Raw genomic sequence first — 27,854 nt, 5'->3', positions numbered from 1 at the left:
AAATTGAGGAAAGACAGTTGTAGGATAGATGTGTGGAAGTTTGCCTTTAGCCAGCGGGTGGTTGATTGCTGGAACAAATTTCCATCTGTCGTAGAAGTTGATAGCTTAAACAGATTCAAGGCAGAACTAGACAAACATTTGGAGCAGGTGGATGAGTGAAAAGCAGCTTCCTTTGTCTCTCATCTGTGTGAGCCACAAAAAAAAAAGAGCTTCAGAAATTTGTTCAAATTCTCCTTTCTTCATTGTTTTTCTATTCAATTTTTCACTATCACATACAGATGCTCTTTGTGAATGCCATTTTTCAATTTCTGCTCTGTTTCTCCTACGGTCACTTCACTAACACCTACATCACTAGCCACTTTTTTATCCAAGCATTTGATTGCATTCAACTGCATATCTAAAGACACAACAATATGCTTCTGTTTTCCACTCATAGTGCTGTTGTTGTTGTTTGGTTTTTAGGAGCATTAGCAACTAAGGCCATATTGCTCCGGGAATATGCGGTGGTCATTTCCTGACCTTTCCGCATCCTCCATATTTGGTGGTGACAGGCTCGAACCCCAGTCTAATCAAGAACTGTGTGCTACGCACTGCTGCTCCTTCCAGTGCTTACACTAACCCTAATAAAATAGATGAAACACAACAAATAAAAAAATTAGAGAGTAAAAAGTCACAAAATCAAACAGAGGTGGACTGGGTCAACAATTCTTACTGGGGAAAACTTGTAGTGGCCTCATACTGGTGTGTTTGGCTGTAATGTTTATGGCCAAAATCACGCCAGCCTCCATTGGTCTCCAGCCCATTGGGGTTTCCCTGTAAGTCTCAAGGTGATTCTGCCCCTGAAATCAACAAACGTGAAAGATCAGCATGGCTCAACAGTCAACTGGTGGGAGTTCCCACTCTGTACTGAACTACATACTCTTGTCTTTGATTACAAAGTATATACAACTTTTCAACAATTTACCTAGGATAATGCGGAATCTCGGTTAATCGAGACTGTACCATACAGGAAGAGTTACTGCTGATAATCAGATCAAGAGTATTGTTTTCTCTCATTGCCTTTCTAAAATATTGGTATAGAAAACAGTCATTTAACAAATCCACAAAAGTCTTACTATTGTATGAGTGACTAACACCCAAGTTCCAATCAATATCTTTTTTTGTTGGGATATCAGAGATGTGGTGTCACACAGATATAAGTGCAAAATTGGAATTTGGGGAGTACATTGTATACAGAAAGGATAGACAGGACAGGAAGGGAGGAGGTGTTATGCTGTTAATTAAGAAACGCATAAAATCTAAGGAAGTGCATCCAATTAACATTGGTGGACAATGCAATGTAGAGTCAGTGTGGTGTGACAAGCACTGAGAAAGGGAAAATGAGAGTACATGTGTGTTATAGGACTAATGAATCTGATGAGTATAATGAGCAGTTGTGCAGAGATATAGAGTGGGCCAGTAAATCAGAATGTCTTCTAATGGGGGGATTTTAACATTCCAGATATTGACTGGAACTTGTGGATTAGTCACTCACACACTAGCAAAGGCTTTTGTGGATTTATTGGATGGCTGTTTTCTACAGCAACATGTTCGAGAGGCAACCAGAGGAAGTAATACTCTTGATCTGATTATCAGCAGTGATTACTCATGCATTAAGAATTGGCAGATAAAGGAACCACTAGGTGGCAGTGATCACAGTGTACTGATGTAGGATTTACTTAAAGTTGTAACTACCATCAAGGGTAAAGGGAAGGACTTTTTGTTTTTGTAAAGGTGACTACAGTGGTCTCAGATAGTTTTTAAATTCTATACAGTGGGATCAACTGATGATGTTACCAATGGTGAATTCTAAATGGAAGCCTTCAGGGACTTAATCTTGGTATAGAAAACAGTCCAGAAATTGGAGGCCACTAGGCTTTTCATACCAACTAAGAAATATTGTTCAAGGTTTAGGCCTAAATGGATGTCAAATGAATTAATGAGGCTTGTGGCAGGGAAGAAATGAATGGGATGCATATAAATTATCAGGCAAAACAGAGGCCTATGGAAGATCCAGGCTAGTCTGTAATCAAGTCACAAAGGAGGATAGGCAGGCGAAAGCAGATTACGAGAAATCTTTGAAAAAAGGATGCAAAGAAAAACAGCAAAGAGTTCTTTTCTTATGTTAACTCTAGAAGGAAAGGGATGAATCAGATTGGTACAGATGGTTTGACTATTGATGATCATGCTGAGGTAGCTGATAAACTGAATGAGTATTTTGCATTCACACATAAGGAGTTATTCAAGGAGAGGAATGCCAGAAGGTTATCAAAGTCTAACAGGGAGCTAAGTGATTTTGTAATAACAGAGCAAAGTGGAGGGGAAATTGTTGAAGTTAAACATAAGGAAGGCACCTAGAGTGGATGGGATCTATCCAGTTATATGGACCCCCATGGACCAGATACATTCACACACTTCCAGTCCATGGGGACTGGAGGTGTGCAAATGTGTCCCCAATTCACAAAGGGGATTCTTAAAGGGTGACACAAGTAACTATAGACCTTTAGTTTAATTTGTGTTCCAGGGAAAATAATGGAGTCACTGGTTAAAGAAGCATTGCAGAATCATCTAGACAAGACTACAGTAATCGTTAAGACACATCATAGGTTTGTTAAAGGGAGGTCTTGTCTAACCAATTTTATTAGATACTATGATGTGGTCACAAAGGACCTGGATGCAAAAAATAATGTTGATATCATATACTTGGATTTCAGGAAAGATTTTGATACTGTTACACATGGAAGACTGCTGTACAAATTAGAGTGGTATGGCATTAATGGCAAGTTGCTACAATGGATAAAGGGACGGTTGAGTGGGAGATGACAGAGAGTGGTAATCAATGGACACTGCGTTTTGTGGACTAATGTTATTAGTAGAGTTCCCCAGGGTTCGGTGCTGGGCCCATTTTTGTTTTTTGTATTCATCAGTGATATTGATGAAGGTAGATCAGACTTAATGTCCAATTTTGCAGATGATACAAAGGTTGGCAGGGTTGTTAACAATAGTAAAGATAGTTTGCTACTGCAACAGGATCTAGATTAGCTGGGAAAATGGGCTGAGAAGTGGCAACTGAAGTTTAACATTGACAAATGTAAAGTACTGCATATGGATACTGTAACCCAAGAGAAATGTACTAACTGTGTGGTATTGCACTCAGGGAAGTGGAGAGTGAAAAAGACTAGGGGGTAACTGTGCAGACAGATATGAAGTTCGCTGAGCAGTACAGATGGGCTATCAGAGCAGGTCATGGGGTTTTGTTAATGATATATAGGTATTTTGCTAGCAGAGACAAGGAGGTGATTATCCCTTTGTATAAGGCAATGGTCAGGCCACACCTTGAGTAATGCATACAGGTCTGGAGGCCTCATTTTACGAAGGATGTAGAGTTGCTAGAACGAGTACACAGAAGGGCAACAAGACTGGTGAGGTGAGTAAAAGGGTGCTCTTACCAAGAAAGGCTTAATTTCTGCAAATTGCAGCTCCTGGAGAGTAGGCACATGCGAGGTGATCTGATTGAGGTGTATAAAGCCTTGAACAGGGTGAGCAAGCTCAATGCTGATGGAATTCTTCCTCTTGCTCAGATTAAGAATATGAGGGGGAATATATTCAAATTGAGGAAAGAAAGTTGTAGAATAGATGTGTGGAAATTTGCCTTTAGCCAGCGGATAGTTGATTGCTGGAACAGACTTCCATCTCTTGTTGTGAAAGTTGATAGCTTAAATAAATTTAAGGCTGAACTGGATAGGCATTTGGAATGAATAGATGGGTAGTTTTTTTTGGCTGATCCTGCATAAGCTTGCTTTCTTGCATCATATGCCTCAACTAATGCTAATATCTGGAAATTTAAAGTTCCCCATTATAAGGCATTCTGATTTACTGGCCTGCTCTACTTGTATGTACAACACACTTCAACTCTTATCTTTGTTTTCCCAGTGTCAGTTTCCCCTTATGTCACACCAAACTGACTCAACATTGCATTCCCCCCCCCCTTTTGGTACTCCCATTATTGAAATTCTGTGTCCCTTATGTCTGAGTGACATCATGTATCTAATATCCCTAAAATGTCCACATTTGATAATGTAACCTGAAATTTTATCAAATTTGTTCACTATTCTCCTAACATTACTTCACTTGTTTTTACTCTTAGTAACTGTAACTCAATCCATGCTTATTCCATGACGATCCCCAGCAGGCTTTGTAATTCTTGACACCTTGCATTAAACCATAACCAGGGGACCCGTTGTTTTCTGAAGTATCATAGGTGCACTTGTGAAATGAGATAAAAAGTTACATCATTTATAACCTTAAAAATTGGCAAGAAACTCCTGGTATCGATTACATAACACTAGTCAACAAAAAATATTTTTTGTCATACCTATGCAATGTAAATATGTGATTCTGGAGGAAATAAACACGCTGATTCCGAAAAGCACCATAAAAAGTCTCTATCATGTATACATCAAAAGATGTACCAATGATTAATGTTAAAATAAAGGGATATATACGTATAATTCAAGTTTGTAATACAAGTGTAAAAAAATTATACTTCTCTATAACTCAATTAACCATTCAACAGAAAGATTATCATAAATCATAGCGAATAGTTATATTTCAATAATATATAATCAGCATACCTGCATTTGTCCTTAAAAATGTTTCCTACTAAGGGATTTTCTCTTGTATTCCTGCTTACTCTCCCTCACAAGGAACCAGCAATGATCCCCCATCATTACAGGATCCCAGCGACCTTGGTACTGCTTTTCCATTGTGGAAATATCTTGATGAAACCACTCCCTTGTTTGTCACACTCACATCTCCCAGATTTTCGGCGAAAAATTCAAAATGGGAATGAAGAAAATGAATTTTCAATGACATTCAACAGCCCATGTTTTTGTAGCACTCGAGTAAATTAGACACCAACATTTCATAGTTTTCTTCTTTCCTATTACCCAAAAAACCATGTGCCTTAAATGATTGCCAAAGATGGTTCTCTCCAAACCATAGGGACTGCAAAAGGTAACACTTTGAGTTTGCCATGTAACCATTTCCTAAGGTTTGTCATACAGGTAAAACAACACTTGTGATGTGCCCAAGGGTTGTCTTGATCACTAATTTTACATCTGAAATAAAAAGAATACGAAAGTTTTGTAACATCATAGATATTTTTCCTTCGAGTCTTTGGGGTAAACCGTCCACAAACCTAACAAAAATTGTCTGGATGATCGATACACTTCCTATGTGTCTACTTATTCATTGTAGCACTAAATGAATTTCTGAAAATGTAAATTCAGTTTTGAACACTACAATATAAAGACAACACAAATTCAACTTTTATTGCTACACAGTACACAGATGTGGCAACTTACTAGTTCTACTTGTGAAAACATTAAAAGGAAAAATATTTGCAAATTGGCAAGTAGAGCTGGAAATTATTTTACTGCTACTGCAAGGGTTGCGGGCCGCACCCTCCTACTCTTGAAGGGCTGTTTATGTTTGGAGGATAGATTTACAACCCTGAGAATATGTCACAATCAGTTAATACTTGGAAAACCTTGGCACAGCCTACAAAAATCCTCACCAAAAAGGCTGTGCTCTCTCTTAAAATTGTAAATTTTTGCATTGGAATTTGAACCTAAGAACCATAAGTAGAAGTCTGATTATCACAAGGAAACAGACCAGAATCAATTGCTATAATTAAGAGAATTATCTTATATCTGTTAGTAGTCATACATTACTGGCTAGATTATATGAAATTGGCATATTTTGGTAAAATATAACTCCCTCTATATTTAATAACTGTGACACGATGTGAAACTATCATGGTGATTTATGAAATCTACGCATAAAAATTGGCTAAAAACAGTATTTAAGGTAAAAATCATGTTGGCTAGTGTAATTTAACTTCAGTTTCTTCCCTTATGGCTGCAAATGTCAAAATTGAATTGAAGGTATCAATTCTCTTAAAAATGTATCATTTGATTCCAAATTTTAGGGTTAAAACTGCTGTTCTTTTGTATTTGTTATACTATTTTATTTGCACTGTCATTGAAATGATTATTTTTTCAATGATTATTTTATGTTTTGAAACAGTACGACTAGTTGAAGTAATGAAAATGTTTGTGATTTTAGACCTATTTCTCTTTGTTCTTCACATTCTTACCTAATGTTTTTTCCCCTTCAGGCTGTATTCTCTGAATTATGGCTTATTGTCTCTCTCTACAGATTCCTGTGTGACTCTACTTTGTTTCTTTAATTTATTATCATGGAATGCTAAACAAATTTCATGATATTTTTCTCAATACGTCAACTGCCTGTGATAGTCATTGAATCATCTTTATTATCTTTATTTTTGTATTTGTAGTTCACATTATTAAAATTAATTTCTTTTCTATTAACTGAGAGAAAATTATTTTTTTAAATTTAATTCTCAGGTGTATTACCAATATAGGTTTGCTCAGGGTAGACTGCAGTCACCTTTGTTATTTTTGGCTCTTCTGCTTACTTTTTTCAGGCCCCCCCTCCTCAATGCTGATGAAATGGGTTATCTTTTTACTATCCCATCCGAGGTTACCAATGTCTCAGTTTATTTCTCTATCAAAGTGTACTGTCAATCAGTCACTCACTGAGTTTTGTTTATTATTATTATACAGGTCTTCTCCTCATCCAGCATTATGAAATCTGTGAGGACCTTCCCCCCCCCACCACCATAAAAAGTTTTTTTTTGAAACGGATTCATTTGGTTCAAACTTTGTTTTTTGAGTAGCACTACTGCATGGTGAACGGTTCTCCGAATACAATTAATTATATTTACATTATAATTAAATATTATTTGACTGAATATGTTAAGTTAAATATTATTTGACCTTAATGCTTCCAAAAACTCAGTTGGCAACTCACTATGCATTCTGTGTTTGGTGGCCAGGACACATCTGACTTCCATTCTGTCCAGTGTATCTTTAACTGTTATAAACAGTTGGTTAAAGTTTGCACAGTTGCTCACTTAACCATCAAGCAAAGTTTGTTCTGCAGGTTTTTATTCCAACATGATGAAAATGACATAACTTATGATACCCTTAAATTAAGAAGCAAAAATGATTTATTTTCAAAGAAGCTTTCTGCAGAGGGAACTTCACCCACTGATGGGTGAAGCTTGTCACTTTCTCTGCTGAGTATGGGTGAAACTAAGCACAAAATGAAATCACAGTAATTAATGTGCTATGTAAATCATTAAGAGACAAATTGGGAGTTCAGTTCTACAATAATAGATGAATGCAAAATTGAACCAATAAACAACTGGATGAAAAATAGAAACAAACTGGAATTAATGTATCATCCGAATGCAATACAGGATTAGTTTAAAAAAAAAAATGGGGGGGGGGTTTGGACCAAAAGATAAGATAGCTTAGGAAGGCATCATGATTAAGCTGTCCTATTCTACTTACTTCTTATGTTACCCTTCACTAAAATGAAAATACACACATATATATATATATATATATAATAAAATAATAATAAATAATAAAAATAAAAAATAACTCATGCACAGTATTAATATCAAAAATAGTTTGAATTTTAATTTCAAAAGTTTCCTTATTTGCAATAAAATCGTGTTCGTTTCCAGGGGTAAAATGATGAGAAATAGTTGAGATTTTTTGCTGACAGTCTTGGTAGATTTGGCAAGAATAAATCACATGTTGCCAATCCTTAATGCCATCGTGTAAGCAAGAATCTTCAGAGGTGAGATTAAACTGTAGGAGCTTTGCATTTGTTGGAAAAGGTAAATGAAATGTCAGGTATAAACAACTTAGTAACGATACCTTTAGTAAACAAGGACCACCTAGATTGCAAACAGTTGGTGAGAAGATTCCAGCATTTCTCTTTTTCTTTTTCTTTCTTTGGGTCAGCAGTTGGAATTGACAATAATATTTAGGCAGATAATAGGTATTCCTTTCCTAATATAATAGCAGAGACCTTTATATATAACATGAAGGTCGGTGGGTAAAGTGCCTGCGATAGCTTAGCACCAGTGTGGAGAATGTATGGAATGTTCGTAGCAATTGCCAAGAGAAAAGACCTTCGTAGAGTTTCCAGTTGGGATTTTACAATAAGGAGGCTGACTCTTTGAAACCAAATACAGGAGGTATACAAGAGAATTGGGATAAAGACACTACGATTCAAGATATAGAGAGTATTGTTGTTTAATCCCCATTCATTCCTAGAAATTCTGAAGAGTATTGATATAAAGTTCCTAATCTTTTTAAAGAGATGCTGTAAATGTGAAGAGAAGGCTAGATGGTCATCTAGGAGAATGCCAAGTTGTTTGTGTGTGGGACACTAAAGGAAGTGAATTTCCTTGATATTTTATCATTGGAGGCCTAGCATAATTTAGTCTTTCCTTAAAGATCATAATTTTCGTTTTTGTCACTGAAACTGTAAGGTTATTTTGAGTGGCCCGGTCAGATAGTCTGGAGAGAATATTGTTTGCTGAAGTTTCTAAATACTTTCTGGAACTTCCGTGGACAAGAATGGATAAGTCGTTGGCATAAGCTATTGTATTTATATTTGTCAGGTTATCATTGAAGAGAAGCCATCATTAAGGACTAAGTTCCACACTGGGGGCCCAAGAATAGACCCCTGGGGGCAGTCTTGAGTAATATGTCTAGATGCAGATTAGTGTTTAGTTTGTATCAAGACGGAGCGATTACTAAAGTAGTCCTTTTGGAGAAGGTATAATAACTGAGGGCAGTTTGCTACTCTAAGACAACGGACAATCTCCCACAAAGTGTATCAAAAGTACCTTTGAAGTCTATAAATAAAATTAGAGTGTATTTGAATGTAGATTTATCTGTGAGTTTTTTCCATTTGAAATAGTGCATCTTCACAGCCTGGTGTAAAGCCATATTGATGGGATGAAATTAAATTGGCCTCCGGCAAGCAGTGAATTAATTCTGAGACTGATTAAATGTTCAAGTAGTTTTCCTACATGTGAAAGCAAGGCAATTGACCTGTAAGATTTTGGATCGTGCATGGTTTTCCTGGTTTTGGTAAAATTTTCAGCAAAGCTGACTTCCAGATAACAGAAAAGGTACTAAATTCTAAGCATTTATGATTTGGTCATAGCTCATAGAAACATTTAAGAAAAGTAGATCTAGTAGATCCAGCCCAGGACATTTATCTTTTTCTATTGAATTAACTGCTGATTTTAATTCTTCCAATGAGAAAGGTAATATTGAAGTGGGGATGAAATATGATTCATTTAAATTTATGATTTCAGCCCGCAGAGGGAACTCAAGAGTTGGGTCGTTCTGCGGGAAGAGTCTGTCTAGTATTTTATTGACAGTATTGTTCCAGTTTAATGATCCTTCAGTATTTGTTATAACTGCATTAAAGATATCTCCTCTATTTATTTTGTTTCTGGGTTTTATAAATCAAACCCTACAAACCCTCGTTACCAGCAGTTTTTACGAAATTTTGCCAGGATTCAAACATTTTTTTAAATTGTTCTGATGGTAAGATGTTGTTTCTTTGGTCTTTTTGAAATGTTTTTCTAGCTTGATGAACTTTATCTTGGTATAGTGAGTTCCTGTGACCACCAGGTGTGGTTTTGGTAGTCAAGAACTTTTTCCTTGTTGATCTGGAAATGGCTTTCTAAACTATCTTTTGAATGAGAAGTGCTAATTCTTCAGGATTAAAGTGAGAAATAGCTTCAATATCATCTGAAGGAAATCTTGGATTATAGATTTTTCAAAGTTGTTCCAATGAATGTTACGAAGTGAATACCTCACAAGGTCCCTTGGCAGTTGCATCAAAACTTTAGCTGTTTCTAATAGCAAAGAGTGGTACTAAGCAAAAGTGCAGCTATAATGCAATAGCGCATGGTTCAGTCAGTTAGTTCTGAGCATGTGCAGATATTGCTTAGCTGTTCATTTCATGTGCCTTTCCCTTTACAGCATCCATTTATTGGTTGCAAATGAATGGATGCGTATTTGTGTTGAGGCACAAAAATTTGCAGTTTATTTGGATGGAAGTTTGCATTCGGGCAGCAAATATGTTAAACTCCAGACAAAAAACTGCCTTTAATTCATAGTATACCAAAATGAAAATAGAAATTACTGAGAAATCCAGCTAGAGGCATTTCTCAACCATTTTTTCAGATATGAGTCACTCTTATATTTGAGCTGCAAACTGTGGACCATGTCCAGAGACTGCTATTATACTATGCATAGAATTATATATTTTTAAATACAATAATGTGTATTTTACATATGTAGTATATATTAGATTGTTATAGGCATACCAGTAATTGCGATTGCTACCTACTGAAAAAAAAAAAGCAAGCATTCTGTGAAAAGCTTTCTGCAATTAGTTTAAAAAAAAAATTATTTATTATTTTTTAAACTAATCTTGTTTTGCATTAGGTTGATATAATCATTCCACTTCACTTTGTCTTCTATTTCTTTATCCAATTGTTTATTGGTTCCATTCTGCATTCATCTATTTGCCACATCTCAATTGTACAGGCTAGTTTTGTAGACATCCTCTGACTGTCCTTCAAACCATGACTTTGCAGTAGTTTCTTCATGAACAACACTCTGCTGCATTGTCATCAGCAATGCAGCAATATTTCAAACCCACACCTCATTGCAGCATGTGAGGAATATGCAGGGTTATTATCATGGAGCATGTGAACACCTTTTGATAACTTTCCCCATATTGAACAATTAGACTTTACACCAGCCGGTATTCAAACAAACAAATTCCAATCTTGCAACTAAAACACTTTATTTACAATAAAATAAAATAAAATACGAGCGTATAAAATGAAATGAAATAAAATATATAGTAGTCTAAAACTGATGTGATTTAATTTACAATAAAATACAAAAATATAAAATATGATGATAAAATCAATTAATAAAATAAAATACTGTAACAACTGTAGCTTTCGGGGATAGCAATCCCCTTTCTCAACAGCATATTTCTGCTGTGTGGCACATCCTTAAGTAGCAGATCCACGGCACTCATCACATGGTTCCTCGGGAGTAAGGCCGGAATTTCCCGGAGTAAGGCCGTTATTTGAATACCGGCTGGTGTAAAGTCTAATTGTTCAATATGAATTGTCCCAGCCTTGTAGGCCTATTTAGAGATAACTTTCCCCATCTTTTTTCTTTTATAGCAGCATGCAGCTTTATGAGGTTGGAATAATACTTTGCTGTCACAGTACAGCCCCTTTGAAGGTAATCTGTTAGTATTACACAATGCTGATCCCAAAAACTGACAGCATCATCTTGCCAGCACTTGGTTGCACCTTTGTGTTTTTAGGGGTTGGTGATTCCACATTCTTCCATTGTTTTGACATTTGTTTAGTTTCAGGATCATAGTGATGGATCCAAGTTTTACCCATGGTGGCCAGCTGTGAAGAAAAACTCATATTTCTTTTCCTGGCATATCAGCAACGACGTTTCATGTGCACATTGTGCCCTTTCCTTCTTCTGGTAAGAAGAAGGAAAGGGCACAATGGTGTTAGAAGTCTGTGAACCCATCTAGCAGACACTTTATTCATATACAACTGTTGATGGATGAATGATTCTTCACAGGCCCTACACTAATTTTGAGCTATGCAGCTAATTCTTTGATGCTAATACAGTAGTGATCTTCCAGGATTAATGCCTGAACTTTTGTAACACTCTCTTCTGTTTCAGTTGCTAGGCATCTTGGGATTTCTTCATCATGCACTGAGGTTCTTTGACATTTGAAATTTTTATACCAATGTGCAACAACACTGTAATCTGGACAGTCTTCTCTATTAACAGCGACTTTTTCTTTATGGATTGTTTTAGGTCTATTCCCCTTGCAGAAAGAGGAACCAAATCACTGATCTGTATTCCACTTTATCCACTGTGATACTTCACTTCATTCAGCATCTCAAAGAAAAAAAAAAAAAAAGAATTGTCAGATCAAAACCAAAAGTCATGTGGTTACTATAGAAATATCTTTCTATTTTAATAAATCATTAGAAGATTACAGGGGAAACATTCAAAAAGCTCAGATACATAAAGAGATATGTTCAATGAGAACAATCACCTGACTGGTTTTATTGAGAAAAAGACTAAACAAAAAAAAAAAAAAAAAAAAAGGAAAAGATGTATAACCAATCAATTCCCCCTCCCGGCACATGCACACCAACTGACAACTTTCCAACACATTTTCCTATTTGCATCAAGCATTAATGCCAAAATCCCAGTTTAACATACAGAAACATGGAGATTGTCGGAAGAAATAAATCAAATAAACCAGAACACAGAACAAGCCAGCAAACTGGAAAAATCTGATCTGAAATTGCATGTATGGGGGAAGAATTACTGCTGGATTTTAACAAATCATCAAAGGACAATTTATAATGTATGCTAAATAAGGAAGCCTTCTCATTCATTATCTCCACTAACAAAAAGAAAAAAAGAAAAAAAAACGTATACATCTTTAAAAGTAGTATAAATTACTTTTTTAAGTATATTTTGCCCAAATTGCATCACACACGCACGCACACACAATAATAATAATTCAAGATTAACACATCCCAAATTCTAGCCAGCCCATAATCCAGAAGACAATATAGTGAACTATGGTGAGTTAGTTGATAGAACACTCTTCACCAAGAATTCATAGGGCTGAGATTATCAAGGTGTAATACTGAAGAAAAATTCAGACCAGTCAGCTTAGCATTGGCAAGGAGCAGATAGCAAATTAAGTTCCAGTTTATGTTTGTTAACATTGGATAAAGTATAACAGAATTTCTGCAAATCATCTGTTAGAGAAAACTTATTATCTAACACAGTAGCTATTTAATCCTGGTTATTACCTATATTAACCATGTGTATAAGAAAGTATTCAACCCACAAAGGCCAGTGCTTGTTCATTCATTACTTACAATTAATTTAAACAAATCTGTTTTGTCTTTTGGTTCATAATTGGATAATTGGTTAACATTGGATAAAGTATAACAGAATTTCTGCAAATCATCTGTTAGAGAAAATTTATTATCTAACACAGTAGCTATTTAATCCTGGTTATTACCTATATTAACCATGTGTATAAGAAAGTATTCAACCCACAAAGGCCAGTGCTTGTTCATTCATTACTTACAATTAATTTAAACAAATCTGTTTTGTCTTTTGGTGAATCAACAATATTTTAATTATTTGACACTAAGGGATGTTTAGGAATAGTTGCAAATATTTACTTTAGTTGAAACTGTAGGAGTGTTTAACATAAATTCCCTACAGTTAAATTGTTTTCTATCAATATAAAATATTTCTTGCACTCACTGGTAGTTAATGATTGAACTTTAGCTTGAATATTTAAAAGAAAAACAATTTTTCAATGTGGAAAATTCAGTGTAGCTATGGTATAATATAAAACAAATCAATAATTTAAATAGTTGGTTTGGTATTAATCCATTTGAGGAGAGTTTAGATTATTTTTTAATTGGAATACATCTTTAAATAAAAATTATGAAGAGAAAATATTTACATAATCTTTGCAAAGAATTCTTCAATAGCTCTGTATGATGAAGAAAAGGCAGGAAAAATGAACTTATAGGCATTAATTTATTTCTAATTAATGTTCACTTATAAAATAACTAATTTAAAAAAGCTGATAACTTTATAATTTTAAGATGATCCATAGTATAATATGTAATAATTTTATTACCCTCTTTTTGTATTCAGAAGCAGCAGCAAAATCTCCATCTCTTAGAGCTCTGGAAACATCTTGCCACAATTTGCGTGATTCACAGGGATCTTGAAGGTGTAATGGACGAACAAACTTTGAATACTTTTTCAATTGTTTCACATCAATACATTTTTCTCTTCCCTGCTTAAAACAGTATTACTAATCAATTAACAGATAAAAGCATAACTTCAACCAAAAAATTGTTGACCTAAACATAAGTTTTTGAATACATGACATATCTAAAAACAAAAAATATTTCATATAAAAAAAAAACAAAAAAAAACTTATATTAAGAAATACTTCCTCTCTCTTTATAGTATTTGTTTCCTGAAAAAATTCCTCATCACAGCCCCATAGCTCACAGAACAGATGCAGACAACATTGCCTATTACCTCCCACCACAAAGAAAAGGAATTGTCGCCTCCACACAGAGAAAGGAGCAGGCAAGACCAGATTTAATATCACCACTAAAAATAATTCATAAAAATTAATAAGTAACAAGAATTGTAATTATTTTTAAGTGCACTGCAAACAGACATGTGTTATCTGATTATGCAGGGAGTTTCTCTGTCTGGTAGATCCCAGCTTATCTTTAAATGGGAGTAGGTTAATGTATGACATCAGCAACTCCAACTTAATTCTTATTTCTTTGTCTCTGCATGTCTCTATAACCAGAACTGTGTGTTTCTCTGGTATTACTCATCAAAATTACCATCACATATGGAGGGAGGGAGAGGGAGAGAGAGAGAGACTTCTTAACATAATTTGCCTGATTGTGGATTTTATATGAATTATACATTTTTAAAAACAAACTACAGAGTATGCAATAAGTAACTCCCAATTTTTCTTTTAGTATTTATTACTCCTGAAATAAGAGTGATAACAGGACTGCAACTGATACAATTCTAAATAAATATTATATCTTTTTTCAGGTAAACAATGATTAACAAACATAATTAAAGTTCACAAACAAACTAAAGTTCAAACATAGAGAAATATATAAAATCTACAGCAAGATATGCAGTGTAGCAATCTGTCATTAAAGTTTAAAGATGGCAGTATGCCATGTATGGAAAACATACATCAATGGATCAATTACAAACTGTCATGTGAAGTTAATGACCATAGGTTCAACTGCAGAAGGCAACATTAAATTAGTTTTAAGAAATACATTTTTTAATATAATAAAGATTTCATAAGGGGTTAATAGAGCTGGAGGTCCAGAAGGTACAGAGGAGAGGAGAGCCAGGAATTTGATAAAGTGGAATGACCAAAGCTTTACAATAAGAGAAATGGCTGAAAATTTCAAGTACTTTGTCAAAGAAATGAGCAGATGAACCCGTGGGATGTCTTGTTATAGGGTTACCTATGACAAGAAAAAAAGACTGCTGTACAGTCAACTCTCAACATATATATATATATACAGTAGACTGTTGAAATAACGGCGCATCGAGTGGGTCTGATGTGAGGTGATTGTCTTGTACACCTCAATCAGATCACCTCACATGTGCCTAGTCTCGAAATGCTGCAACTGCCAGAATTTAAGCCTCTCCTGGTAAGAGAACACCTTTGTTCCTCTCACCAATCTTGTTACCCTTCTCTACATCCTTCCTAAAATGAGGCCTCCAGATCTGTATGCAGTACTCAAGGTGTGGCCTGACAATTGCCTTATACAAAGGTATAATAACCTCCTTGTCTCTGCTAGCAAAATTCCTATATATCACTGACAAAACTCCATGACTTGCTCTGGCTGCCTGTCTGCACTGCTCAGAGAACTTCACATCTGACTGCACAATTACCCCCCCCCCCAGATATTTTTCATTCACCACCTCCCTGAGTGTAGTACTACACAGTTGGTATGTTTCTCTTGGGTTACTGCTAACCATATGCAGTACTTTGCACTTGTCAATATTAAACTTCAGTTGCCACTTCTCAGCCCATCTACCTGACTTTTCTAGATCCTGTAGCAGTAGCATACTGTCTTTACTATCATTGACAACTCTGCCAACCTTTGTATCATCTGCAAACTTGGACATTAAGCCTGATATACCTTCATCAATATCATTAATAAATACACAAAACAACGAACCCTGCACCGAACCCTGGGGTTCTCCACTAATAACATTAGTCCATGTAGAGCAGTGTCCATTTATTACCACTCTCTGCTGTCTCCCACTCAAACACCCCTTTATCCACTGCAGCAACTTGCCCTTAATGTCATACTGCTCAAATTTGTACAGCAGTATTCCATGTGCAACAGTATCAAAAGCTTTCCTGAAATTCAAGTATATGATATCAAAATATTTTTTGCGTACAGTTCCTTTGTGACAACTTCATAGTATCCAATCAAATTGGTCAGACAAGACTTCCCCTTAACAAACCCATGCTGTGTCTGAACTATTACTGCAGTCTTGTGTAAGTGATCCTGCATCATTTCTTTAACCAGTGACTGCATTATTTTCCTTGGAACAGAAATTAAACTAACAGGTCTATAATTATTTGCATCTCTCTTTGAATCCCCCTTTGTGAATTGGGAATGCATTTGCACATCTCCAGTCCATGGGGACATTCTCTGAATCTAAGGATGCTCTCGTAATTATGGCCAAGGGTTTGCTTACTTCCCTTGCTGCCTCCTTCAATATAACAGGATAGATTCCATCTTCCCCAGGTGCTTTTTTGTTTAATTTCAACAATTTCTCCTCCACTTTGCCCTCTGTTATTACAAAATCATTTAGCACCATGAGTTTAGTAAACTTCTGTCCTCCCCTTCCTTACAGAATTCCTCATGTGTGAATGTAGATGCAAAATACTCACTCAGTTTGTCAGCTGTCTGAGCAGGATCATCAATAGTCAAACCACCAACATCAAGTGGACCAATCTGATTCATCCCCTTCCTTCTAGAGTTTACATAAGTAAAGAAGTCTTTGTTGTTTTTCTTTGCATCCTTTGCCAAAGATTTCTCATAATCAGCCTTCGCTTGCCTAACCTCCTTTATGATTGGATTACAGACTAGCTTATATCTGCCATAGGCTTCTGTGTCACCTGCTAATTTATAAGCATCCCAAGCATTTTTCTTCTCTGCCACGAGCCTCATTAGTTTATCTCACATCCCATTAGTTCATCTGACATTTAGGCCTAGATCTTGAACAGTATTTCTTAGTTTGTATGATAAGCCTAGTAGCTTCTAGGATTAATTACCTGAAGATCTCTCATTTAGAATTCACTGTTTTTAACATCATTAGTTGATCCTACTGTATAGAATTCAAAAACTGCCTGAGACCACTGTAGTCAGCTTTACGAAAAAAAAAAAACTCCTTCCCTTTACCCTTGATGGTAGTTACATCTTTAAGTAAATCCCAAGTAGACTGTGATCACTGTCACCTAGTGGTTCCTTTATCTGTAAATTCCTAATGCATGCATCATCACTGCTGATAATCAGATCAGCAGTATTACTTTGAACGAAGAGTATTACCTCGAACATGTTGCTGTAGAAAACAATCCTCCAATAAATCCACAAAAGTCTTGTTAGCATGCGAGTGACCAACCCACAAGTTCCAGTCAATATCTGGAAAGTTAAAATCCCCATTACAAAACATTCTGATTTACTGACTCACTATTTCTCTGCTCAATTGTTTGTTGTACTCATCAGAGTCATTAGGCCTATAGCACACACTCCTACTCTCATTTTCTCTTTCCCAGCAGTGTTTATGTCACACCAGACTGATTCAACATTGCACTGTCCACCCATGTCAACTGGATGCAGTTAGTTAGATTTTACGTGTTTATTAACTAACAGCAAACCCCTAACATCCCTTCCTACTCTGTCTATCCTTTCTGTACACATTGTATTCCCCAAATTACAATTCTGCAGTGCTTATATCTGTGTGACACCAAGTCTTTGATATCCCAGCAATATTTGTCTTTGATGCCTTAATCAGCACTTCAAATTCATCAAATTTATTTACTATACTTCTAGCACTGGTGTTCATGCAAGTATACATGCACCTGTTCTTACTTTTAGTTACCCTAACACAGCCCATGTATTTATTTGTTCCATGATGACTTCCAGCAGCTCTTGAAGACCCCAGCAACTTGCTCTCTAAGCTGCTGCTCGTTACAATAGAAGCAGTGAAAGAATCACTTTCACCTCTGCCTGCGGCTACTGTTAATCTTTTAGTCTGTGAATCCCCACAAGCTAGCAGTTTTCCTACCCACCTAACACTGCCTCGATAAGCATTAGCAAATATTCTTGCACCATTTCTATTTAAGTGTATCCCATCCATTTAGAAGCAGTCTCTTCTGTTAGCAAACACAGACCATGCTGAAAAAAATTCTACCCCACGAGCCTTGCACAATCTTTTCAGGGCCAAATTCATTGACAAGGCTCTCATCATATACTCCCTCCTCTCGTGTCTGGGCAGAATTACAGACATTTTCAAATTTAACCCTAGTTCATGACTTTTTTACCAAAGAATTTAGTTTTTTTTTTTAACAAAAAAAAAGATGTGTTATTGGGTTCACATTACGATATTTTCACAATACTATGGTGTCTCTGGAATGGATTAATATCGTAAAGCGGGGTACACTATTGTTATAGCTATGCACATGGTTTTAAATGTGGTATTCATGAATGTGTAACATTCATTTTTTACAATTAATGTTAATGGTTTCGATTTTGTTGATCTAAAAGATTGGTTTTGCGATCTTTTAGTGTAGAGTCTATTGTCAATAACTGCCGCAATTTTTGTAGTGTGTAACCGATGTTTACGTTAGTAAAAAGTGATACAACTTTGTAGGATGTTAGTGTGTCTCTATCTGATATATTAGTGGAGTTAATTTTTTCATATGTCTGATCGGCACAATAAAAAATGGGTCACACACAGGACACAAAAACCCAAACCAACATCAGTCGTGACCCTTTCTTCGAAATTCTTCACTTCACACCTACACAATTATCTGCACTTGAATATGGGTTCAATTTTTCTATTATCAATAATCACTACCCCATAAAAGACAGTATAATAGAGCTCTAAACGAAACTAGAGAACCGCCCTGATAAGAATCAATTAATGCATGAACCAAATAGGATCATAAATTCAAATATCAAAACACGCCCCAACATGAATACACAACAGTTAATGAGCTTTCAAAAATTCCGGAAAGACAACGACACTGTCATTCAGAAGGCAGATAAAAGTGACACAATAGTAATTCTAGACAAATCTACATACATCAAAAAAATCCAAGAGTTCTTTCTGATGAGGACACCTATAAAATAGATAATGCATATACAATCACTAGACTAAAAAAAATCAATCTGAAAATCTTCTTAGATGACTTAGAGCTCAAAAATAAATTGATCTACATACCTTATAAAACATAGGTATTCAAAACAACATTCTACCACATATATTTGGGACAATCAAACTACATAAAATAAATCACCCATTACGGCCCATAATTTCACACAAGAAATCAGCTTTTGCTCACTTATCAACTTTTCTCATAAAAATAATATCACCATTAATGAGATTCTCAGAATTTAGAATACACAATACTAATCAGGCATACGAGAAAATTAACTCTGCTAATATATCAGATGGAGACACACTAGCATCCTACAACATTGTATCACTTTATACTAATGTAAATGTCAATTACACACTACAAAAATTGTGGGAGTTATTGATATTTCATTCCCAAACCAAATTTCATTCCCAAACCAAAAACATTTTTGGTTTGGGAATGAAATATACGAACAAGTATATGGCACTTTCAATGGGTTTGGGCATTTTAGCCCCACTTTCAGAAATTTATCCTGCCACCACTGAAAGCCAAATACTTAAACCCTTTCCTTCTAAGATTAAATTATTCGTGCAATATGCAGATTTAATTATAAGCAATAAAACCACCATCGATGATCTCCTACAAAAATCTAATTCCATCCACAACAGACTAAAATATACTTTGGAACTAGAAGAAGATAATAGTATTAAATTTTTAAATCTGACCATATATAAATCCGATAACAAACTCAAAATGCGAACATACAGGAAAAAGACACATACAGGAAAATTCCTACATTTTCATTCCCACCACCCCTACAACACAAAAAAATTTGTATTATACAACCAAATCTACAATGCAATTAAATACAATCATTCACAGGAAGATTTGACTACAGAACTACTATACCTAACAAAACCTTTATAGCTAGAAAATACCCCAAACAGTTAATTCAAGAAACCATATTAGCTGTAAAAGAAAAAATTCATAATAATCCTCGCATTGATAACATTAGTACTGATCATATACAAAATACGATAGCCACACTTCCATATCATAGCCAACTTGCACCTCAGCTGCGGAATATTTTTAGAGTGACAAACATTACACTGATTTTTTCATCATATAATAAACTAAGTACTTTTTTCAGCAAATACAGAGAAACATATAAATACAATATTCAAGACATAAACAATATAATATACCTTATAAAATGCCAATCTGGATGTAATGCATGGTACATAGGCAGCACAACCACAAAATATGGAACTTCCAGAACAGCCAACACGAGACCATACTATCATTATAATAGTTTCAAATCAGACCAACCAGGAACTGAACTCAGTCAGCATGTACACTTTTAATCATGATCCATTAATAGATAATGCAATTACACTAATTAAACTTAAATCAAATTATAAGATATTCCAGTACGAAGCCCTAGCTATAGAATGGTTTCGCCAAAATAGATAATATGAAATTTTAAACACTAAATTATCCACGAATCTGTCACCAACATGGCAGCTCACATGAATCAAATTTCCACGTGTTTAACGTAATGCATCCTGGGTACTACGATACTATAAATCAACTCACAACTCATATCATTCACCAACTGATGATGACGACATCAAAAGCTTCTCGTCCAGCTCTTGGTTTTTCAACATGCAAATCTGCTTCATATAATTTTATAAATGACAACCAGGAAAAAGTGGTGCACTTCCTCTTCCTAGAGACATCTTTCTAAATTAATTAATCTATTAAAAATTACTTTTCTTTATGTAAATTTAACCCTAACCAATACGGATCTAGAGGTGAGTACTAAGATAATAAACCATTGTTATAATATTAATATTAGTGATACTAGGAGATTTTCCTACATAGTTTTGTAGCAGTGTAATCAGTTTCAGAAGAGGCCTATAAATTTATAGCAATACAAATATCTGTGTCTCTATCATGTAGTATGCATATTGTATGTACATACAATATTCTTGCCAATAAATAAGTGGGATTAGAGTAGTGTTATTTTTCTCGATCTCTTAGTTTAGTATGTTGTTTTTAAATTAAAATTAGACTAAAATCATTCCTCAAACTTGCAAAGCAAAGGGCTCAAAGTAGTGAGAATGCTTTGGTTTTGGGGAGAACTTCTGATGAATCAGGATTATGTTGTGTTACTTGTGCTCTTTCTGTGAAAGTACCTCCAACAGAATATGATACGGCCATAGGGGAATGTCTTTATCAGACATCCCTCTATATTTATTGTGTTCATTGCTAAAAGCATGAGAAGGTTAAGTGCAAACTGAGTAGTGTTAGTAGTGTTTTGATGGGATTATATGAAGGCTTGAAGAATAAGGTTGATGCTCTTGAAAGATTATAAGAGAAAGACCAATCAACTCCTTAGCCTCCCGGCCCAATTCTTGAGCCCATGTTCTAGTCAGACAATATAAAAGACATCCTTTGCAGCAGAGATCACTGGTTCCACTGAAGATAGCTATAATTGGCTATTCAATTGTCAGGAAAACAGGAAATATATCCTGGAATAGAACCAGGGTAAATCTGCCAGGGGCTAAAGGAGATGATGCTGAGCAGCTATCATCTTTTAAGGGCACAAAAGATAATATTGTTGTATGTATTGGTTATAAAAATATTAAGAGTAGGAGATCTGAGGAGTCAGTCAATAAGTACAGAGCAATGTAGTGAGTTAGGATTGAAATTGAAAGTGTTTACAATCCTGCCCAGACACAACAGGAAGGAGTACATGATAAGAGCCTTATCAATCAATTTGACTCTGGAGAGACTGTGCAAGGCTCGTAGGGGATAATTTTTCCCAGCATGGTCTGTGCTTATTAATAGGAGAAACTTTCTACAGGGATGGGATACACTTAAATAGAAAGGGGCAAGAATATCTGCTGATGCTATCGAAGCAGTGTTAGGTGGGTTGGAAAACTGCTAGCTTGGGGGGAGGGAGATACAGACAAATAGATTAACAGTAGCTGGTAGAAAAAGTGATTCTTGCGATGCTCTATTGGAACAAGCAGCCTGGAAAGCCAGGTGTCAGGAATTTCAAGACCTGAACAAGATGTATGGAACAAGCACATACATGGGCTGTGTTAGGGTTACAAAAAGTTAAAAAAAAAAAAAAAACGGTATAGGTATATTTTTGTATGTACATTGATACTAGGAGCATAGTAAATAGACTTGATAGATTAGGAGTGCTGATTGAATTATCAAATGCAGACATTATGGGGATATCAGAGACATGATATCATTCAGATATAAGGGATTCAGAATTTGAATATGGGGAGTACCATGTGTACAGAAGGGACAGACAGGAGGGGGGATTATTCTCTTAGTTAAAAAGCAAATAAAATCTAAGGCAGTGGACATGGGTGGCCAATGCAATGACGAATCAGTTTGATGTGACATAAGCACTGGGAAAACGAAAACTGTAATCAGTACTACAAACAACAATACAGAGAAATAGAGTGGGCTAGTAAATCAGAATGTCTTATGAGAGATTTTAACTTTCCCGATATTGACCAGAACTTGTGGGTTGGTAGCTTACACACTATAGCAAGGCTTTTGTAGATTTATTGGATGATGGTTTTTCCTACACCAGCATGTTAGAGAGAAAACAGGAGAAAGCAATACTCTTGATCTGATTATCAGAAATGATCCTTCTTGTATTAAGAAGCTGCAATAAAAGGTCCACTAAGTGGCAATGATCACAGTGTATTGATGCAGGATTTATTTAAAGATGTAACTACCATCAAGGATAAAGGGAGGGGTTTTTGCGTTTGTAAAGAAGACTATAGTGTATCGAAGTATATACAGTGGTCTCAGACAGTTTTTAAATTTACACAGTTGGACCAACTAATGTTGTTACCAACAAAAAATTCTAAAAAGAAAGCATTCACGGAAATTGAAGCTACTAAGCTTCTCATATCATCACTGTTGAAAAAAAAGCCGGGAATTAGGGTTGAATTTGAAAGTGTCTGCAATTCTGCCCAGACACGATAGGAGGGAGTATATAATGAGAGCCCTGTCGATCAATTCGGCCCTGGAAGGATTGTGCAAGGCTCAAGGGGTAGAATTTTTTTTCAGCCCGGTCTGTACTTGTTAACAGGAGAGACTGCTTCTACAGGGATGGGTTACACTTAAATAGAAAGGGTGCAAGAATGTTTGCTGATGCTATCGAAGCAGTGTTAGGTGGGTCGGAAAACTTCTAGATTGGGGGGATACAAGGACTAATAGATTAACAGTAGCCACTGGCAGAAGTGAAAGTGATTCTTGCACTGCTTCTATTGGAATGAGCCGCAGCCTGGAAAATAAGATGCAGGATAGTTCAGAGACTGCTGGGAATCATTGGGGTACAAATAAACACACAGGTTGTGTTAGGGTAGCTAAGAATAAGAACAGGTGCATGTATACTTGCGTGTACACCAATGCTAGGAGTTTAGTAAATAAATTTGATGAATTTGAGGTATTGCTCAAAACATCAAAGGCAGATATTGTGGGGATTTCAGAGACGTGGTGTCACACAGATATAAGGAATGCAGAACTGGAATTTGGGGAGTACAATGTCTACAGAAAGGATAGACAGGGTAGGAAGGGAGGAGGGGTTATGCTATTAGTTAAGAAATACATAAAATCCAAGGAAGTGAAGCCAGTCGACATTGCTGGACAGTGCAGTGTCGAGTCAGTTTGGTGTGACATAAGCATTGGGAGATCAAAATTGAGAGTAGGAGTGTGCTATAGGCCTAATGACTCTGATGAGTATAATAAGAAACTGTACGGGGAAATAGAGTGGGCCAGTAAATCACAGAGTCTTATAATGGGGGATTTTAATTTCCCAGATATTGACTGGAATTTGGGGGCTGGTCACTCACACACTAGCAAGGCTTTTGTGGATTTATTGGATGATTGTTTTCTACATCAGCATGTTCGGGAGGCAACTAGAGGGGGTAATACTCTTGATTTGATTATCAGTAGTCATTCTCCATGCATTAAGAATCTGCAGGTAAATGAACCACTAGGTGGCAGTGATCACAGTGTGCTGAAGTGGGATTTACTCAAAGAGGTAACTACCATTAGGGGTAAAGGGAAGGGTTATTGCTTTCGTAAAGGCGACTACGATGGACTGAGACAGTATTTAAATTCTATACAGTGGGACCAACTGATGATGTTACCAACAGCAAATGCAAAATGGGAAGCATTCAAAGAACTTATCTTGGAAGCTACTAGGCTTTACATACAAATTAAGAAATATTGTTCAAGGTTTAGGCCTAAGTGGATGTCAGATGAACTAATGAGACATATGGCAGAGAAGAAAAATGCATGGGATACATACAAATTAACACGTGACACAGAAGCCTATGATAGATACAAGTTGATCTGTAACCAAGTTACAAAGGAGGTTAGGCAGGCGAAGGCAGATTATGAGAAATCTTTGGCAAGGGATGCAAAGAAAAACAGCAAAGAGTTCTTTACTTATGTAAACTCTAGAAGGAAGGGGATGAATCAGATTGGTCCACTTGATATTGATGGGTCAACTGTTGAAGATCCTGCTCAGGTAGCTAACAAACTGAATGAATATTTTGCATCGACATTCACACATGAGGAGTTATTCAGCGAGGGGAATACCAGAGGTGTATTCAACTCTGGCAGTAAGCTAGAGAATCTTGTAATAACTGAGAGCAAAGTGGAGGAGAAATTGTTGAAGATAAATACAAGAAAGGCACCTGGGGTGGATGGGATCTATCCAGTTATATTAAAGGAGGCAGCAAAGGAAGTAAGCAAACCCTTAGCCATAATTATGAGAGCTTCCTTGGACACAGGGGAAGTACCCATGGACTGGAGATGTGCAAATGTGACCCCAATTCACAAAGGAGGATCAAAAGGCGACACAAATAATTATAGACCTGTTAGTTTAACTTCTGTTCCTGGAAAATTAATGGAGGCACTGGTTAAAGAAGCACTGCAGGATCATCTAGACAAGACTTCAGTCATAGCTCAGACACAGCATGGTTTTGTTAAGGGGAAGTCTCGCCTGACCAATTTGATTGGATACTATGATGCAGTCACAAAAGAACTGGATGCAGGGGATACCTTTGATATTATATACTTGGATCTTAGAAAGGCTTTTGATACTGTTGCACATGGAAGACTGCTGCACAAATTGGAGCAGTGTGGCATTGGAGGCAAATTGCTGCTATGGATAAAGGGGTGGTTGAGGGGGAGAACACAGAGAGTGGTAATCAATGGACACTGCTCATCGTGGACTAATGTTATTAGTGGAGTCCCTCAGGGTTCAGTATTGGGTCCATTATTGTTTTCTGTATTTATAAATGATATTGATGATGGTATATTAAGCTTAATGTCGAAGTTTGCAGATGATACAAAGGTTGGCAGGGTTTTTAAGGACACTACTGACGCTATGCTGCTGCAACAGGATCTGGAAAGGTTGAGCAGATGGGCTGAGAGGTGGCAAATGAAGTTTAACATTGACAAATGTAAAGTACTACATATGGGAAACAGCAACCCCAGAGCAACGTATCAACTCTGTGGTACTACACTGACAGGGGTAGAGAATGAAAGGGACCTGGGGGTGGTTGTTCAGGCAGATATGAAGTTTTCTGAGCAGTGCAGACGGGCTGCAAAAGTAGCTCATGGTGTATTGTCGATGATATATAGGAATTTTTCTAGCAGGGATAAGGAGGTGATTATTCCCTTGTATAAGGCAATGGTCAGGCCACACCTAGAGTACTATATACAGGTCTGGAGGCCTCATTTCAAGAAGGATGTAGAGATGCTGGAACGAGTACAGAGAAGGGCAACAAGATTAGTGAATGGAACAAAGGGGTGCTCTTACGAAGAAATGCTTAAGTTTTGCAAATTACAGTGTCTGGAGACTAGGCACCGGCGAGGTGATCTGATAGAAGTGTATAAAGCCTTGAATGGTTTGAGCATGCTCAATGCTGATGGGATTCTTCCTCTTGCTCAGAATAATCACCTGAGAGGGCATAAATTCATATTGAGAAAAGACAGATGTAGGATAGACGTGAGGAAATTTGCCTTCAGCCAGCGGGTGGTTGGTTGGTGGAATAGACTTCCATCCCTTGTCGTGGAAGTTGATAGTCTAAATAAGTTTAAGGCTCAGCTGGACAGGTATTTTGAACGAACAGAGGGGTGAAGTGGAAGTGGTTATTTTTTATTTATTTATTTATTTTATTATTATTTTTTATTTATTTATGTATTTATTTATTTATTTTTTTTTTTTGGCTGATGCTGCATAAGCTTGCTTTCTTGCATCAAATGCCTCTACTAATGCTAATGCTAATTTTAACTTTCCCAATATTGACCAGAACTTGTGGGTTGGTAGCTTACACACTATAGCAAGGCTTTTGTAGATTTATTGGATGATGGTTTTTCCTACACCAGCATGTTAGAGAGAAAACAGGAGAAAGCAATACTCTTGATCTGATTATCAGAAATGATCCTTCTTGCATTAAGAAGCTGCAGTAAAAGGTCCACTAAGTGGCAATGATCACAGTGTATTGATGCGGGATTTATTTAAAGATGTAACTACCATCAAGGATAAAGGGAGGGGTTTTTGCGTTTGTAAAGATGACTATAGTGTATCGAAGTATATACAGTGGTCTCAGACAGTTTTTAAATTTACACAGGTGGACCAACTAACGTTGTTACCAACAAAAAATTCTAAAAAGAAAGCATTCATGGAAATTGAAGCTACTAAGCTTCTCATATCAACTAAGAAATACTCTTCAAGGCTGGTACCTGAATGGATGTCGGATGAACTATTCATATACGTGGAAGAGAAGAAATATGCATGGGACGCATATAAATTATCAGATGAAGAAACCTAGGTCGATATAAACTAGTCTGCAAAAAGTCACAAAGGATGTTAGCCAAGCCAATTCAGATTATGAGAAGTCTACTGCAAAGAATGCCAAGAAAAGCAGCAAAGACTTCTTTATGTATATTAAGAAGTCTTATGTATATTAAGAATTCACCACCTCCAGCAGCTATTTAATGAATGCTTTGCTGAGGGAATATTTTCAACAGCATGGAAATTAGCAAATATGAAGTTAATTACCAAAAAATCCATAAAAATTACCAGATGACCCTAATTGCTATAGACCCATAGCTTTATTACCGGTTTTAGGGAAAATACTTGAAAGGTTAATATTATACAGTTTTACCAAGAGGCAAAACTGCATTCAGAACAACAATTTGGATTTAAACAAGGCAGATCAACTGAAGATGCAATGCACTACATTTATCACTGCATCAAGTTCAACTCAGGATAAGTACATTCTGGCCATCTCTATGGACTTTGCTCTGGCTTTTGACACTTTATCATGGCCAAGCATCCTGAGGAGACTTCATCACATATGCATATCAGTCAATCTGTATAGATGCCTTAAGAACTATCTTGCAGCTACAAGGGTCACTGTGCACACAGGATTTCAAGAAACCAGGTGCACAGCAACAAAAACCTGTCCCCAAGGATCAGTGCTGGGTCTATACTTCTGGACCACTTTACTGGATGAATTCCTCAACCAGGATCTTGGTCCAATTGATAGAGCTGCCTTTGCAGTAGATGATCTTGTCCTGGTCATGGGCAACAGCAGAGCTTACTAGAAGAACAAGTCAACCTTGTCCTAAGAGAATTAATAATAGTGGGTGCTAATAAATTAATCATCTCAGCACAAAAAAACTAAAGCCATTCTTTTAAAGGGTACTCTGAGAAGGTCTTCCATCATTAGAGTACTGTA

General features: G+C 36.3%; 1 protein-coding gene across 2 annotated transcripts in view; it reads right to left on the bottom strand.

Annotated features, from left to right (window-relative positions):
- LOC150087253 (oxysterol-binding protein-related protein 11-like) overlaps positions 1–27,854 on the bottom strand; it is a 359,580-nt gene that overhangs the window by 23,910 nt on the left and 307,816 nt on the right. For both annotated transcript variants that reach the window (XM_090371101.1, XM_090371102.1), the window contains one exon: positions 13,750–13,911. In XM_090371101.1, coding sequence (XP_090227227.1) covers positions 13,750–13,911 — 162 coding nt within the window. The remainder of the gene's footprint in view (positions 1–13,749; positions 13,912–27,854) is intronic.

This window comes from Mastigoproctus giganteus, chromosome 4 (assembly GCF_048544385.1).
Source record: "Mastigoproctus giganteus isolate SK-2022 chromosome 4, ASM4854438v1, whole genome shotgun sequence".
Taxonomy (NCBI): domain Eukaryota; kingdom Metazoa; phylum Arthropoda; class Arachnida; order Uropygi; family Thelyphonidae; genus Mastigoproctus; species Mastigoproctus giganteus.
This window is presented reverse-complemented; position numbering and strand designations above follow the sequence as displayed.